The sequence below is a fragment of the Ylistrum balloti genome, unplaced genomic scaffold (assembly GCF_031769215.1).
Source record: "Ylistrum balloti isolate Yb309-2 unplaced genomic scaffold, AGI_CSIRO_Ybal_v1 Utg370222, whole genome shotgun sequence".
Classification (NCBI taxonomy): domain Eukaryota; kingdom Metazoa; phylum Mollusca; class Bivalvia; order Pectinida; family Pectinidae; genus Ylistrum; species Ylistrum balloti.
This window is the reverse complement of record NW_026782186.1, coordinates 418,837-433,158: the sequence shown is the minus strand read 5'-3', so window position 1 is coordinate 433,158 and position 14,322 is coordinate 418,837. Positions and strand designations below refer to the sequence as shown.

Genomic DNA, 14,322 nt, shown 5'->3' with positions numbered 1-14,322 from the left:
ACAATTATTTCGTTTCGTTTCCCAAAAGATTTTTTTGAACAAACTCTTCGGGTAGTTGGCAACAGAATTGTAAGCCGTATAAGCCCCATGCCTAAACAATCATTATCTGCTTCTGAATTAAACCAACACATCGATTGGTGTTGAACTCATGTTAACAAAACTATATTAAAAGCACCACATGGTGTCAAATTTAAATATGTATAGAGGCATGCGCACGAGCAATAACAAAAGAGAATGTTAACATATGATCGCTAGTCCACGTAGCTTTCAATGGTGTACGACACAATATGTAAATGACATGCAAATAGCTTAGATTACATATATAATACATTCATAATCTACAATGTTTTTATATTACAGTGTATTTCTTTGATCTCAATTTTCATGAATAACTACAAACAATAACAAGTTTTCAGTAAGGTTAAATTGTTTCAATATTTGATTTTTTTCTGATTTTTACAATTTAACATTTTCGTCTCAAGACAATATAATCATTTTCTTGTGATATTATCACCTAAACGATACAATAAGATAAATGTCCTGTAAGAAACAGCACCATGGCGTGGAAATGATAGAAATTCCTATATGATTATCTCGGTGTTATATATCACAATCTTACTAGATACGTATATATGATACGCCCTATGATAAGCAGCTTTCAATAATAATTAGAATTATTAGATATGGTAGAGTCGAATAATGAACAAAACTTCTAGAACTTGTCAGTGATGTCAAGGACCTAAATCTAGAGGACGCCTGAGAGGCGACCGAGGAACATCCAGAGTGATCAAAATATAGTCAGAAATAAAAGCCTACAGACTGGGAAGTTACAAACGTTATTATAGATTTCCTTGTGGTTTACTTTGTTCTCATTTGGGAACCTGACATTACTCACTTGGATCGACTAATATTTACATGGCGGGTGTCGTCGATGCAGCAAGAGATGATTACTCTTCTGGAACACCTGGTCTAATTCTCCTTGTACTTTTTTAGAAGTCTCCGTGTAAATGTCTTTTGTTCACATTTCGGTCATTGATTTTGAGTTTGGATTATGATTGTTGGTGTTTATTTTATTGTTGTATTGTGTTGGTGGTGAATCCTTATCATCAATAGGGAATGTTATATAATATAGTATTCCACTAAATCTGTTATATAATCTAGTATTCCACTACATCTGTTATATAATCTAGTATTCCACTACATCTGTTATATAATCTAGTATTCCACGTCACTACATTTGTTATATAATCTAGTATTCCACTACATCTGTTATATAATCTAGTATTCCACTACATCTGTTATATAATCTAGTATTCCACTACATCTGTTATATAATCTAGTATTCCACGTTACTACATCTGTTATATAATCTAGTATTCCACTACATCTGTTATATAATCATCTGTTATAAATCTAGTATTATATAATCTAATCTAGTATTCACTACATCTGTTATATAATCTAGTATTCCACCACATCTGTTATATAATCTAGTATTCCACTACATCTGTTATATAATCTAGTATTCCACTACATCTGTTATATAATCTAGTATTCCACGTCACTACATCTGTTATATAATCTAGTATTCCACTACATCTGTTATATAATCTAGTATTCCACTACATCTGTTATATAATCTAGTGTTCCACTACATCTGTTATATAATCTAGTATTCCACTACATCTGTTATATAATCTAGTAATCTAGTTTCCACTACTATATAATCTGTTATATAATAATAGTATTCCACTACATCTGTTATATAATCTAGTATTCCACTACATCTGTTATATAATCTAGTATTCCACGTCAATACTTCTGTTATATAATCTAGTATTCCACTACATCTGATATATAATCTAGTATTCCACTACATCTGATATATAATCTAGTATTCCACTACATCTGTTATATAATCTAGTATTCCACTACATCTGTTATATAATCTAGTATTCCACGTCACTACATCTGTTATATAATCTAGTATTCCAATACATCTGTTATATAATCTAGTATTCCACGACAAATGCTATATAATCTAGTATTCCACTACATCTGTTATATAATCTAGTATTCCACTACATCTGTTGTATAATCTAGTATTCCACGTCACTACATCTGTTATATAATCTAGTATATAATCTCCACTACATCTGTTATATAATCTAGTATTCCACTACATCTGTTATATAATCTAGTATTCACTACATCTGTTATATAATCTAGTATTCCACTACATCTGTTATATAATCTACTACATCTGTTATATAATCTAGTATTCCACTACATCTGTTATATAATCTATACATCTGTTATATAATCTAGTATTCCACGTCACTACATCTGTTATATAATCTAGTATTCCACTACATCTGTTATATAATCTAGTATTCCACTACATCTGTTATATAATCTAGTATTCCACGTCACTACATCTGTTATATAATCTAGTATTCCACTACATCTGTTATATAATCAAGTATTCCACGTCACTACATTTGTTATATAATCTAGTATTCCACTACATCTGTTATATAATCTAGTATTCCACTACATCTGTTATATAATCTAGTATTCCACTACATCTGTTATATAATCTAGTATTCCAGTATATAATCCACTACATCTGTTATATAATCTAGTATTCCATATAATCTAGTATTCCACTACATCTGTTATATAATCTAGTATTCCACTACATCTGTTATATAATCTAGTATTCCACGTCACTACATCTGTTATATAATCTAGTATTCCACTACATCTGTTATATAATCTAGTATTCCACTACATCTGTTATATAATCTAGTATTCCACTACATCTGTTATATAATCTAGTATTCCACTACATCTGTTATATAATCTAGTATTCCACTACATCTGTTATATAATCTAGTATTCCACGTCATCTGTTATATAATCTAGTATTCCACGTCACTACATCTGTTATATAATCTAGTATTCCACTACATCTGTTATATAATCTAGTATTCCACTACATCTGTTATATAATCTAGTATTCATCTGTTATATAATCTAGTATTCCACTACACATCTGTTATATAATCTAGTATTCCACTACATCTATAATCTTATATAATCTAGTATTAATCCACTATATAATCATCTGTTATATAATCTAGTATTCCACTACATCTGTTATATAATCTAGTATTCCACTCTGTTATATAATCTAGTATTCCACTACATCTGTTATATAATCTAGTATTCCACGTCACTACATCTGTTATATAATCTAGTATTCCACTACATCTGTTATATAATCTAGTATTCCACGTCATCTGTTATATAATCTAGTATTCCACTACATCTGTTATATAATCTAGTATTCCATGTCACTACATCTGTTATATAATCTAGTATTCCACTACATCTGTTATATAATCTAGTATTCCACTACATCTGTTATATAATCTAGTATTCCACTACATCTGTTATATAATCTAGTATTCCACGTCACTACATCTGTTATATAATCTAGTATTCCACTACATCTGTTATATAATCTAGTATTCCACTACATCTGTTATATAATCTAGTATTCCACTACATCTGTTATATAATCTAGTATTCCACGTCACTACATCTGTTATATAATCTAGTATTCCACTACATCTGTTATATAATCTAGTATTCCACGTCACTACATCTGTTATATAATCTAGTATTCCACTACATCTGTTATATAATCTAGTATTCCACTACATCTGTTATATAATCTACATCTGTTATATAATCTAGTATTCCACTACATCTGTTATATAATCTAGTATTCCACTTATATAATCTAGTATTCCACTCTGTTATACAATATAGTATTCCACTACATCTGTTATATAATCTAGTGTTCCACTACATCTGTTATATAATCTAGTGTTCCACTACATCTGTTATATAATCTAGTATTCCACTACATCTGTTATATAATCTAGTATTCCACTACATCTGTTATATAATCTAGTATTCCACTACATCTGTTATATAATCTAGTATTCCATCTGTTATATAATCTAGTATTAACCACTACATCTGTTATATAATCTAGTATTCCACTACATCTGTTATATAATCTATATAATCTAGTATTCCACGTCACTACATCTGTTATATAATCTAGTATTCCACTACATCTGTTATATAATCTAGTATTCCACTACATCTGTTATATAATCTAGTATTCCACGTCAAAAGATAAATAAACAGTATTCCACTACATCTGTTATATAATCTAGTATTCCACTACATCTGTTATATAATCTAGTATTCCACTACATCTGTTATATAATCTAGTGTTCTGTTATATAATCTAGTATTCCACTACATCTGTTATAGAATCTAGTGTTCCACGTCATAAACGTCTTTAAATCATGAATTTGCCAAAATGAATTCCTCAATATGTTCACAATGAAATACTTGATACCATATATATGACAAAATTGCTTTGTTTGAATTAAATCAAGTATTATTTCAAATTTTAAACAAATCATTATCATTTTCTTAACATGGTTAATCGCAATAATACATAGCAGCTCTTTCTAGAAATATTTCCCCTAAAAAGAAACTGTAGTATGGTAGACATACGGTTTTCCGTGAAAATTCCGTGAACCATTTATAAAATACAAAAATTATCTTTTACAATTGATGTTATCTTAGTATGGAATTACGAAAAATACAATAATATCACTGTTTTGAGTCCTTACAAGAAGTCTAAACATTTGTTGAACAGAAAACTAATAGGAAGATACCAATATGTGTAAAATAAACAGCTTTGTTACTTTCTGTAGTTAATCAAACTGAGTAGTAAGGTATTTGGCTAATAGTACACTACATGCCTAACATCTATAACGCCTAAAATATATTTTGAAATGCTAATTATAGTAACACAGATATACTAACGAAGACACGTGATCGTTATCATGTACGGTAGTTATAACCAGGCGCAAACTGTTTAACCGCAGGTTAGGAAAATGGTGACTGGATTTTGTGGCATGTTCCTAGAAATTCGCGGGGGGAGTCTTGATTTACTAAGTCCTGTTGTTAGGTAGAATGGACGGTTTGTCTTTAGTGACGTCATGGTGTGTCTTTAGTGACGTCATGGTGTGTCTTTAGCCATTAGACTTGTAGTACTGCCGATGAAATCTTTTTGAACATCATGCCTTCAAGTGCTGGCTTTGTTTGTGTATTAAATAATGTAGTCCTATTTGCTGCCTTTTGATTTCCTGAAAGCCCGATGGGAATATTTACAAATAAAACAAACGGAAATTTATTCAATAGTCGTTAAACTGACTTGTGATATGTCCTACACTTACAATCTAAGATATACAGGTTTCTGGTGATACTTGTTTCCTTTTAGGCCCAGAGACACGGATTCAACGGTCCTACTGCTGGCTCAAAACCATGTTCCTCCGCCAAACGGACATTCTCCTACGAACAACTCAAGTCGTCACATGGCACTATCGGTCTGCAGAGTGGATCAAACAAGTTCGCCTCACAAAAGGGGATGAAGATTGGCTCTGTCCGCCATATTGCAGACATTAGAGCCGACGATGCGTCACAGGAAGGCCAAGGAATTGTCACACTCCAGTGCGGAAGTAACCAGCATGCATCGCAGAAAGGCATGACGGGATTTGGAGCCGTTCGACATATTGCTGATATCCGTGCAGATGACCTTGACCGAAGCGCTACGTCCGATGTCCCTCTGCAGTACGGAACTAACCGACATGCTAGTCAGAAAGGAATGACAGCGTTCGGAGCAGTTCGGCATATTTCGGATATCGCAGTTACCGACTTGGCAGAGGAACTCCATAAAGAACATATTTAAAGGGAAGGAATGCTGGTCACGTGTCTTTCTCAACAGATACCAAGAGTTCTGTTATAAAATCTTTGTATCGTGAATCAATTGACATCTGATGTAATTTCATTTTACGAATTGCGTTTGCATCGGAAATGTGAAGACAAATTATTTATAATGTTGTGGTGGCGCATGCGTAATGCTTTTTTCCATCAAGTGTACTACTTAACATTGGCAGTCGATATTACAACTGGAACAATATCAGATGTGATGAGAACGACTAACAATCTATAGATAATTATGATAATAGTTAAGCAAGGTTAGTGCAAGGTAATATTTCTTTTTGTTAAAAATAGATCAAATCACGTGACGGATAACATAGCCATGGAAATGATTATTACAATTTCAATACGAGGCCATTTGAGACCATTCCTTGTTAGTTAGACTGAAGAAACAGGGCTAAAATTCAAAAGGAACATTCAGGTTTTCCTCTCAGCTTAAATCACAACAAATCAAAATATGGCTTTCAAAATGATGATATGGTATTCCGAATGGAATAATACATAAGTAGAGAATCTCTGTTCAGGTCTGAATCTTTGCTTCTAAATTACAATCTATGAATTAAGAAAATAACGAATTATTAGAGAAAAAACATATGTCTGAGAAACAAAGAACGGAAAAGAAAGCATGTGACGTAAACTAAAATTCGGTAGAAAACCTGAAGGGTCCTGGATCGATGTTAAATCTAGTCCTGGCGTAATTTATTATCCATTATCAATATCACATTCTCATTTGTGTGGAATTAACATACCTTGATATCAAATAAATGTGCAATTGGATTATTCAGGTGTCCGAGTGAATCTGTATACAAAAAAGAATAAGTGGGTTGGTGGAAGGTGGTTATTGTCAGTGGAATTCGACAAAATGGTGATCCGTTTTGGATGGTATTTAACATATCTATTTCTACTGCCGGCGGCTCAGATGACAGAATGGACATCGCGATTTCTCCGCATCCTTTATTGACGTAAAATGTGTTGACGTCACGAATTCATTCGTATCATTGAATGATGTCAGAATACGAAACTAAAGCTGTATTGTTTACTTTCGTATTTTCGAAAAGACGGGTCGGTGTCAAACCCTTTAAAATTCATTCAATTGCTCTTTATCTTTTGTTTTTAAAATCCAATAACAAGATCGACAATATTTTAAATAACTACAATAATGTCGGTGATATATTCTAAATAAAGTGTCTTACAAGCCATGTTAAATACAGCGAAGTTATACCGTTGTTGGATCTATGAGATTTCACTCCGTGTATCAGAAATGCTGAGAATGAGAAAGCTGAAATCAGTCTACAGGTAAGATACACAAGACAAAATCATGGGTGACATATTTAGATCGCGTGTACGGACTGTGTTCGGGATAGATTAACTGTAAACCTAAAATTGTTCACATAACTGTTCGCGCTATATTTACTCTCGTGGTGTTCGCGGAGGAATTTATTGTGATTTAGTTTTGTTTGTTTTTGCTTATTTATTTTTTTTAAGGGGATGTGTGATAAAACAACAAACATTACTGAATGACTTGGAACTTCTCTACTTGTGTTAAAGCGCAAATATTAATTAGCTCGAACATTAATAGGTTTACAGTAAGCATTTTGAAAACTGTGCTTCTCCACTGAATTTTAAATAAAAACTCGCCGAGAGTGGATTTTAATTATGTATGTTTAGCTCGCGATCAATGTTTGATAAACTCAGTCATTACACACGTTCTAAATATGCCACACTATGGTTGTGAATTTGTAGAATCACTTCCGTTAGCGAAAATATTTCCCATACCAAGCTGGCATGCCTGATAATACCAAATTATCATAGTATACCCAGTGATATCGCCCGCACACTTTTTACCACCTCCACATCCCCTTCTTTTTTATTAGTTTAGATAACTTATATTTCCCATCATTACAACACACCAAGAATGTTTTTGGTCTTCACATGGAATTGCAAAATTATGTCGCTGGAACCTGCTTTACACTAATTAATTCTATTCCATTTAAAGTAATTTTAGCTACTATTTTCATTAATTCCACGGCGTTTCCATGACATGATATAATTTAATAGTAGACAAGAATTTTTACTACCAATAGACATCACGATTACGAGTAATAGGTGAAATTTAGCGGCAACGAATATCAGTGAATTCGACCTTTGAGTCATACGAAAATATATGGTCTTAAAATATATTCTTACACTATCGACCAACCGACTGCCTGACCCATCACTTATAGACAACATATACTGATTCAATAATAATTACAAAAAAATCTTAAATGAGTGATATCTTGGCACCAACTAAAGTTCATAACTCCGGACAGTTGTTATTGAGCCTGACCAAGTTTTCTTTGCCTGTCTTAAATACCTCTCGACTTCTTTTCTGGGAGGTAATTGTTGGTGCGATATTCTGATTCATTTAGATAATAACATCATAATTACTTAGTGTTCATAAAATGCTTAATGTGACATTACCTTATTTGGATTAACCAAGATTTACATGGCAGGTGTCGGCGATGAAGCCGAAGACGCTTACTCTTCCAGAACTTTTGGTCCTATTCCCCTTGTTTTTTTCATGAGTCTCCGTGGAAATATTTCTTTTATTCATATGTCCTAGTTTTATTAAGTTTGACCTTGGATATAATTATGTTGACAAGTTGGTATTTTTTTCTTGGGATTTGGATTTACTAATATTTACATGGCGCGTGTCGCCTATGAAACAGAAGGTACTTACTCTTCCGGAACACCTGGTCATATTCCCCTTGTAATTTTCGTGTGTTTTTCATTTTTATCTTTGTGTCCGCGTTTCATACAATTTTAGTTTTAATTAAGATTCTGTTGACAAACCCGTATTTTTTTACACCATAACGGCTGTTTCTCCCAGAAATTACCCCACAACACAATAATCAGTACTAATAATTCCTTGTCGTCCTTCGTTCACAAAATTTCCCTACAACACTTATATCAACACATGTTAATATAACTGTCCTACGTCATATACAGTGTTTTATAGCCGACCCTGTTACCTGATACAAATTGTATATAAGGACTCCCAACAGCATGGATCAAAACATTTAGTCTCTAACAACAGCCACGTCAAACAAAACTGGTAAACGTGATTGGATGCGTGCTCACTTCTTGGCAGGCGTTATTTTTTTTTTCATTACTGAAAATTTCGCGTTTTAAGAAAAAGTTCAAATTGAAATAGAAAATTGTTTAAGCATTATGAAGTAGATTGCTTATTCTAGCGTGTTTAAGATGTCTTATTTTGTCCTGTTGAATTCTAACTGTTAAATAGCGAACCCTGTATATTATCCCTGGCCTAGTACAACCGACCACTTAGTTGTTTACCGAGAATCAGGGAATTCTTTGTTTAAATGGGAGATTATGACCGGGTACGGAAAGTAGAGTTATATGTTATCTTTTAGATTATGTTGTAAATTTACTGTTTGTTTTATTTAAAACTTGATAAAAGCGATTGTAATGACATATCTGTTACCGAAACACAGGACAGATAGCCGTATAGCAATACATTTAACAAGTGAATTTCGATACTAAATTTATGACACTAATTCTTTTTATCAAATATCTAAGACCGTTGTGTAGATAATATCTCTTTTGAATTATGACATATCGCATAGTTCGCGAAAATGATATTGTTTTGATTTAGACTAGATTTTAATTGTTATGATCTTTAACCATCATGAACAGATTGTCTCGCACTGTGCCCAATTGTTCTCAATTAAACGAGGCTTATGGTAAGTTCAAACTAAGAATCAGATTGAGCAACAGTCACACACGTGAATAAGATCTTCCTAAGATATAAAATCTACTGTCGCGCCAAAGAAAGTAAACATTTTAAGAGAAAAAATGTCACAAATTATAAATAAACGATCAGAATTATTCTAACAACGCAGTTCTTTTTATCATTGAATGCGATAAACCGGCAAAGAGACCGATGATACCAGCCAGTGTTAGTAGGTTGATATATGGAGAAAGTTTGATACTGTTTACACAGCTAAACAGATCGCAAGCTGAATACGAACGTGAATTACTGACAAAATGACATCCACTGATATCTGTAGAGTTCATCAGATAAGTACATGGAAAACAAACACAAAAAGTGCAACAATGACAGGGTTTCATTAACCCTCTGGGTGGCTAAAGTCATCCTTTGGTTACGGTCGAGGTCAAGGCCGTTGTGAAGTGGAAAGAAAACTGTTTAGTCACGGACTAAAAACAAACCACAAAGAATAGTCACTGTATCTCATTTTTATCAAATTTTTGTACAGAATATGTGGACATTGTTTCATGAGATTCATCTTGTGGAAACGATCAATGAATATGTAAGTCATTTTAATTAAGTGATAAGAAATGAATCCCAAGCTAAAAAAACGAAACAAATATCTGTAGTAATCATTTCCTCGTGTCATTCTACGAACATTTATTTATATCGGTGTAAGACAGTGTGTCTACAGGGTGTATATACCAGTTTGGGTGAACTCCCTTCCTATATCTTTAAATGGAATGTAGTTATGTGTGTTGTTGCGATGTTTAACTCCTTCATCGATATCCGCAGTTTAAATTGACTGCTGGACACGCGTTATTTGGGCTAAAGACACATTCATGATTAAAGTGATGAAAACTGTAAGAAAAAAAAACAACAAAAACAAGTGAAAAATAAGGATGTATTATTTGTTTTGATTTAGTACAATACTATCCCTTACTGACTTCCGTGTTTCAATAATAACGATATATGTACTGTCCATGAATGTGTCTACTGTCGTGTGAGACGAGCTGTGTACGTTTTGATCGCCGCTATCAATTCCTGTGTTTTCTAAAATAACAACCCCTGCTGCAGTTCATACTACTCCAATGATTGTTCCTTACTACGTGTCTGTCGATCATTCAAATTATTTTACTGATTATCACATTGAAATCATTTTGACTTGGAAAGTAATACAAACAGTGTTTAAATAAATTATCAAAAGTTTAAGAATGATTGTATTGCACAGATCGTATGGTTTAACTATATATTTGAAAGTTACATAATTAAGATTAAAATCACGCAAAACAATTGAAATTCAATATAGATATTAAATACAAATTCTGTAGCGTTTTTATATTTCTATCCTAGGCACAGCGACATGGTTTCAATGGTCCCTCAGCGGGATCCGTGCCCCACGCACCAGCAGAAAAACGTAATTTTACGTACGAGCAATTGAAATCAGGCTGTGGGATGATCCCTATAGAGGCGGGCAGCAATAGATTTGCCTCACAGAAGGGGATGACAACAATGGGCGCAGTCCGTCACGTAGCTGATATCCGCTGTGACCAATACGACAAGGAATCGCTTACATTACAGAACCAGCAAGTGGGCACGAACCACTACGCCAGTCAGAAAGGAATGACAGCTATGGGAGCTGTGCGCCACATCTCCGATATCAGAGCTGACGACGCTTGTGATGAGGGGAAAGCATTAATTAATCTACAGTGCGGCACTAATATCTGGGCAAGTCAAAAAGGGATGACTGCGATGGGTGCCATTCGACACATCCGGGACATCGCTGCTGATGATGTGTCGTTAGAGGGCGCTGCTGTTATCCGTGGAGATATGGGATACACAGAAGGTGCCAGTCAGGCAGGAATGACGGCCATTGGCGCCATTCGGCACGTCTCGGATATTCACGTTGACGATCTCGCAGAGGACATGAAGAAAGCTTCACAGTAATAATATGCTTGTCCTAAATTGTTTTCCCACAGCAATGCGAGAGACATGCGCAGTACTGAAAGCTCAATATTTTGTCTACCAACTTCTGTCGCACTGTATACTTTACTTTCATCCAACGTTGAAAGACACCTCTGTTTGCCGACCACCGTCGTGTTGTTTGGTTGCTCCTGACAACGAGAACGCTTTCGTCGTACATCCGAGCTGTTTGAGGAAGGCCGTAAGCAAATGGAATCACGTGATCGTGAAGAGTGTTTTCTGTTTCTCGGCCTAAACAGACAGTGACTATATTTAATCAGGAGGACATGTATTTATGTCAGTTGGATTATATTTGATATTTCGTTTATAAATTCTCAGATTTTACGCTACATTTCGCATATGTAGACATCTTAAACGTTGGTATGGAATTCCAACGAAAAGATATTATATATCCGTTGTATATCGATTATACAATTTTACACAGCTTTTACAAATAAAACGTTTTAAGTCTTAAGAAAAGCCTGGCTCGTTTGTCATTATTCATTATCCGTTGTCCGAATGGCGTGTTGCCAGACTGGTGACAAACTCATAACTTCACGTTGTTGTAAAGTGGATGACTTGTTGTGAAAATGACGGGCCTTATACCTCCATGACGTGAAACGTTTTTTTTTTTTTTTTGTCTCTTTTGTATACAGAGAGGTAAAGCCTTTTGGTTAATTTCACGTGCTTGTGATGATAAATTTCTGGTAATGTGAGAATCATATTATGTGTAATACATTTGCTGTAGTGTGCAGCTTCAGTAGCCGTTTACATGGCGGATGTTTTCGACGGAGCAAAAAACGCTTATCCTTCTGGAACACATGGTTTTATTCTCCTTGTACCTGATGAGGGATTTCCGTATGCAGACAAACATCGCTCTATAGAAGATGTACTAGAATCACTGATTATATACTTTGTATCAGTATAACTGTTTATTACGGCAGTAAAAAAACAAGGCAAACTCAGCGAATGTATGGGCAATATGGGCAATAAAATGAAGCGTAGAACATTACAATATGACTTCATAAAACCACACACTGATCCTTAACTTATATCAGGTCAACATGCCTCTAGTCCTTACTAATATTCCATCTTTTCTTAACTTTAGAGTTATCTGCTCCTGTGAGCGGGCATTGATATTACGCACTTTTTGTGAGAGTAACACCACGAAAAAACGACGTATTTTTCATGCAAACTAATGACGTCGAAATAAACACAAGAGCAGATAACTCTGCACTACGATAAGTCCGATAGGATAATATATGTAATTAGATAGAGTTGATTGCGTCACGTATGATTTCTGTGCGATAATGTGAATCGAGAAGACACAATGGTACGCTATATTCCCTCTCGAGTATTTTACGCGAATCATATGAAAGAACTCATCTCATTGGTTGATTCAACTATGTCGTGAGTCCTCCAGTTGTCCGGTCTCATTGGTGAGTTTAATTACGTCACGTAACTTGTATGTGTGATGCGGTTTGCGTTTGATCACGTCGAGATTTTGTCTTCATACGGGCTGATTAATCGGCGCTTTATCAAGCATATTAAAGTTTCGTTATTATGCTTTGATCCTCCTGCAGACCGACTAACAATCTCATGGCTCAAGCAAGCTGGCGCATTTTTTACTTTATATGCATGCTAAGTGGAAAAGCAGGGATTAACATACAGCAATCCCTCGTATTGTAGTTTCTATGTGAAGTGTGTGTTCACATTTATAACAATACAACTAGGACGCGGTAACCTATTAATAATTGTGAATGACACGTGGAGTTCAAGGTCATTTACCATATATCTAGAAAAAAGAAACAACTATTCATAATGGAATTATTCAACAATATGTAACCTTCATGTCACGTGATAAATGTTTGTTTTATTCGATAGAACAAATTATCGAAGAGTTATCAAATTCTTAATCCAAAACAATTGTCTTTTGGCGGAAGCGGATTTTACTTCGATATCTAAAACGGTTAGGGTCTTACTAACAGCACAAAGAGTGTATCGAAGTGAGAAATCCTCCAAAATAACAATATCTACAGTATTATTTCATATTCAGTATCCAGTTTATCTTGTTGGCCTGCTTAGCTTATTGAATTTGCTATAGTAAAACAGTTAAGTTAGTGTCTTACAAATAGATCTTAATTTGATAGCAGCTTTACTGCTTTATTAAGTAGGGGTCTTACAAATAGATCTTAATTTGATAGCAGCTTTACTGCTTTATTAAGTAGGGGTCTTACAAATAGATCTTAATTTGATAGCAGCTTTACTGCTTTATTAAGTAGGGGTCTTACAAATAGATCTTAATTTGATAGCAGCTTTACTGCTTTATTAAGTCAGTGTCTTACAAATAGATCTTAATTTGATAGCAGCTTTACTGCTTTATTAAGTTAGTTTACTGTTTATTAAGTCAGTGTCTTACAAATAGATCTTAATTTGATAGCAGCTTTACTGCTTTATTAAGTCTTAGATAGCAGCTTTACTGCTTTATTAAGTAGGGGTACAAATAGATCTTAATTTGATAGCAGCTTTACTGCTTTATTAAGTAGGGGATCTTAATTTGATAGCAGCTTTACTGCTTTATTAAGTAGTGTCTTACAAATAGATCTTAATTTGATAGCAGCTTTACTGCTTTATTAAGTAGTGTCTTACAAATAGATCTTAATTTGATAGCAGCTTTACTGCTTTATTAAGTCAGTGATAGCTTACATTAA

At 34.0% G+C, this 14,322-nt stretch overlaps 1 protein-coding gene across 1 annotated transcript in view; it reads left to right on the top strand.

Moving 5' to 3' along the window:
• The window catches only part of LOC132551865 (uncharacterized), a 37,815-nt gene that overhangs the window by 19,769 nt on the left and 3,724 nt on the right, over window positions 1–14,322 (top strand). The window contains 2 exon segments of the mRNA XM_060216009.1: window positions 11,003–11,643; window positions 13,027–13,036. Coding sequence (XP_060071992.1) covers window positions 11,003–11,643; window positions 13,027–13,036 — 651 coding nt within the window.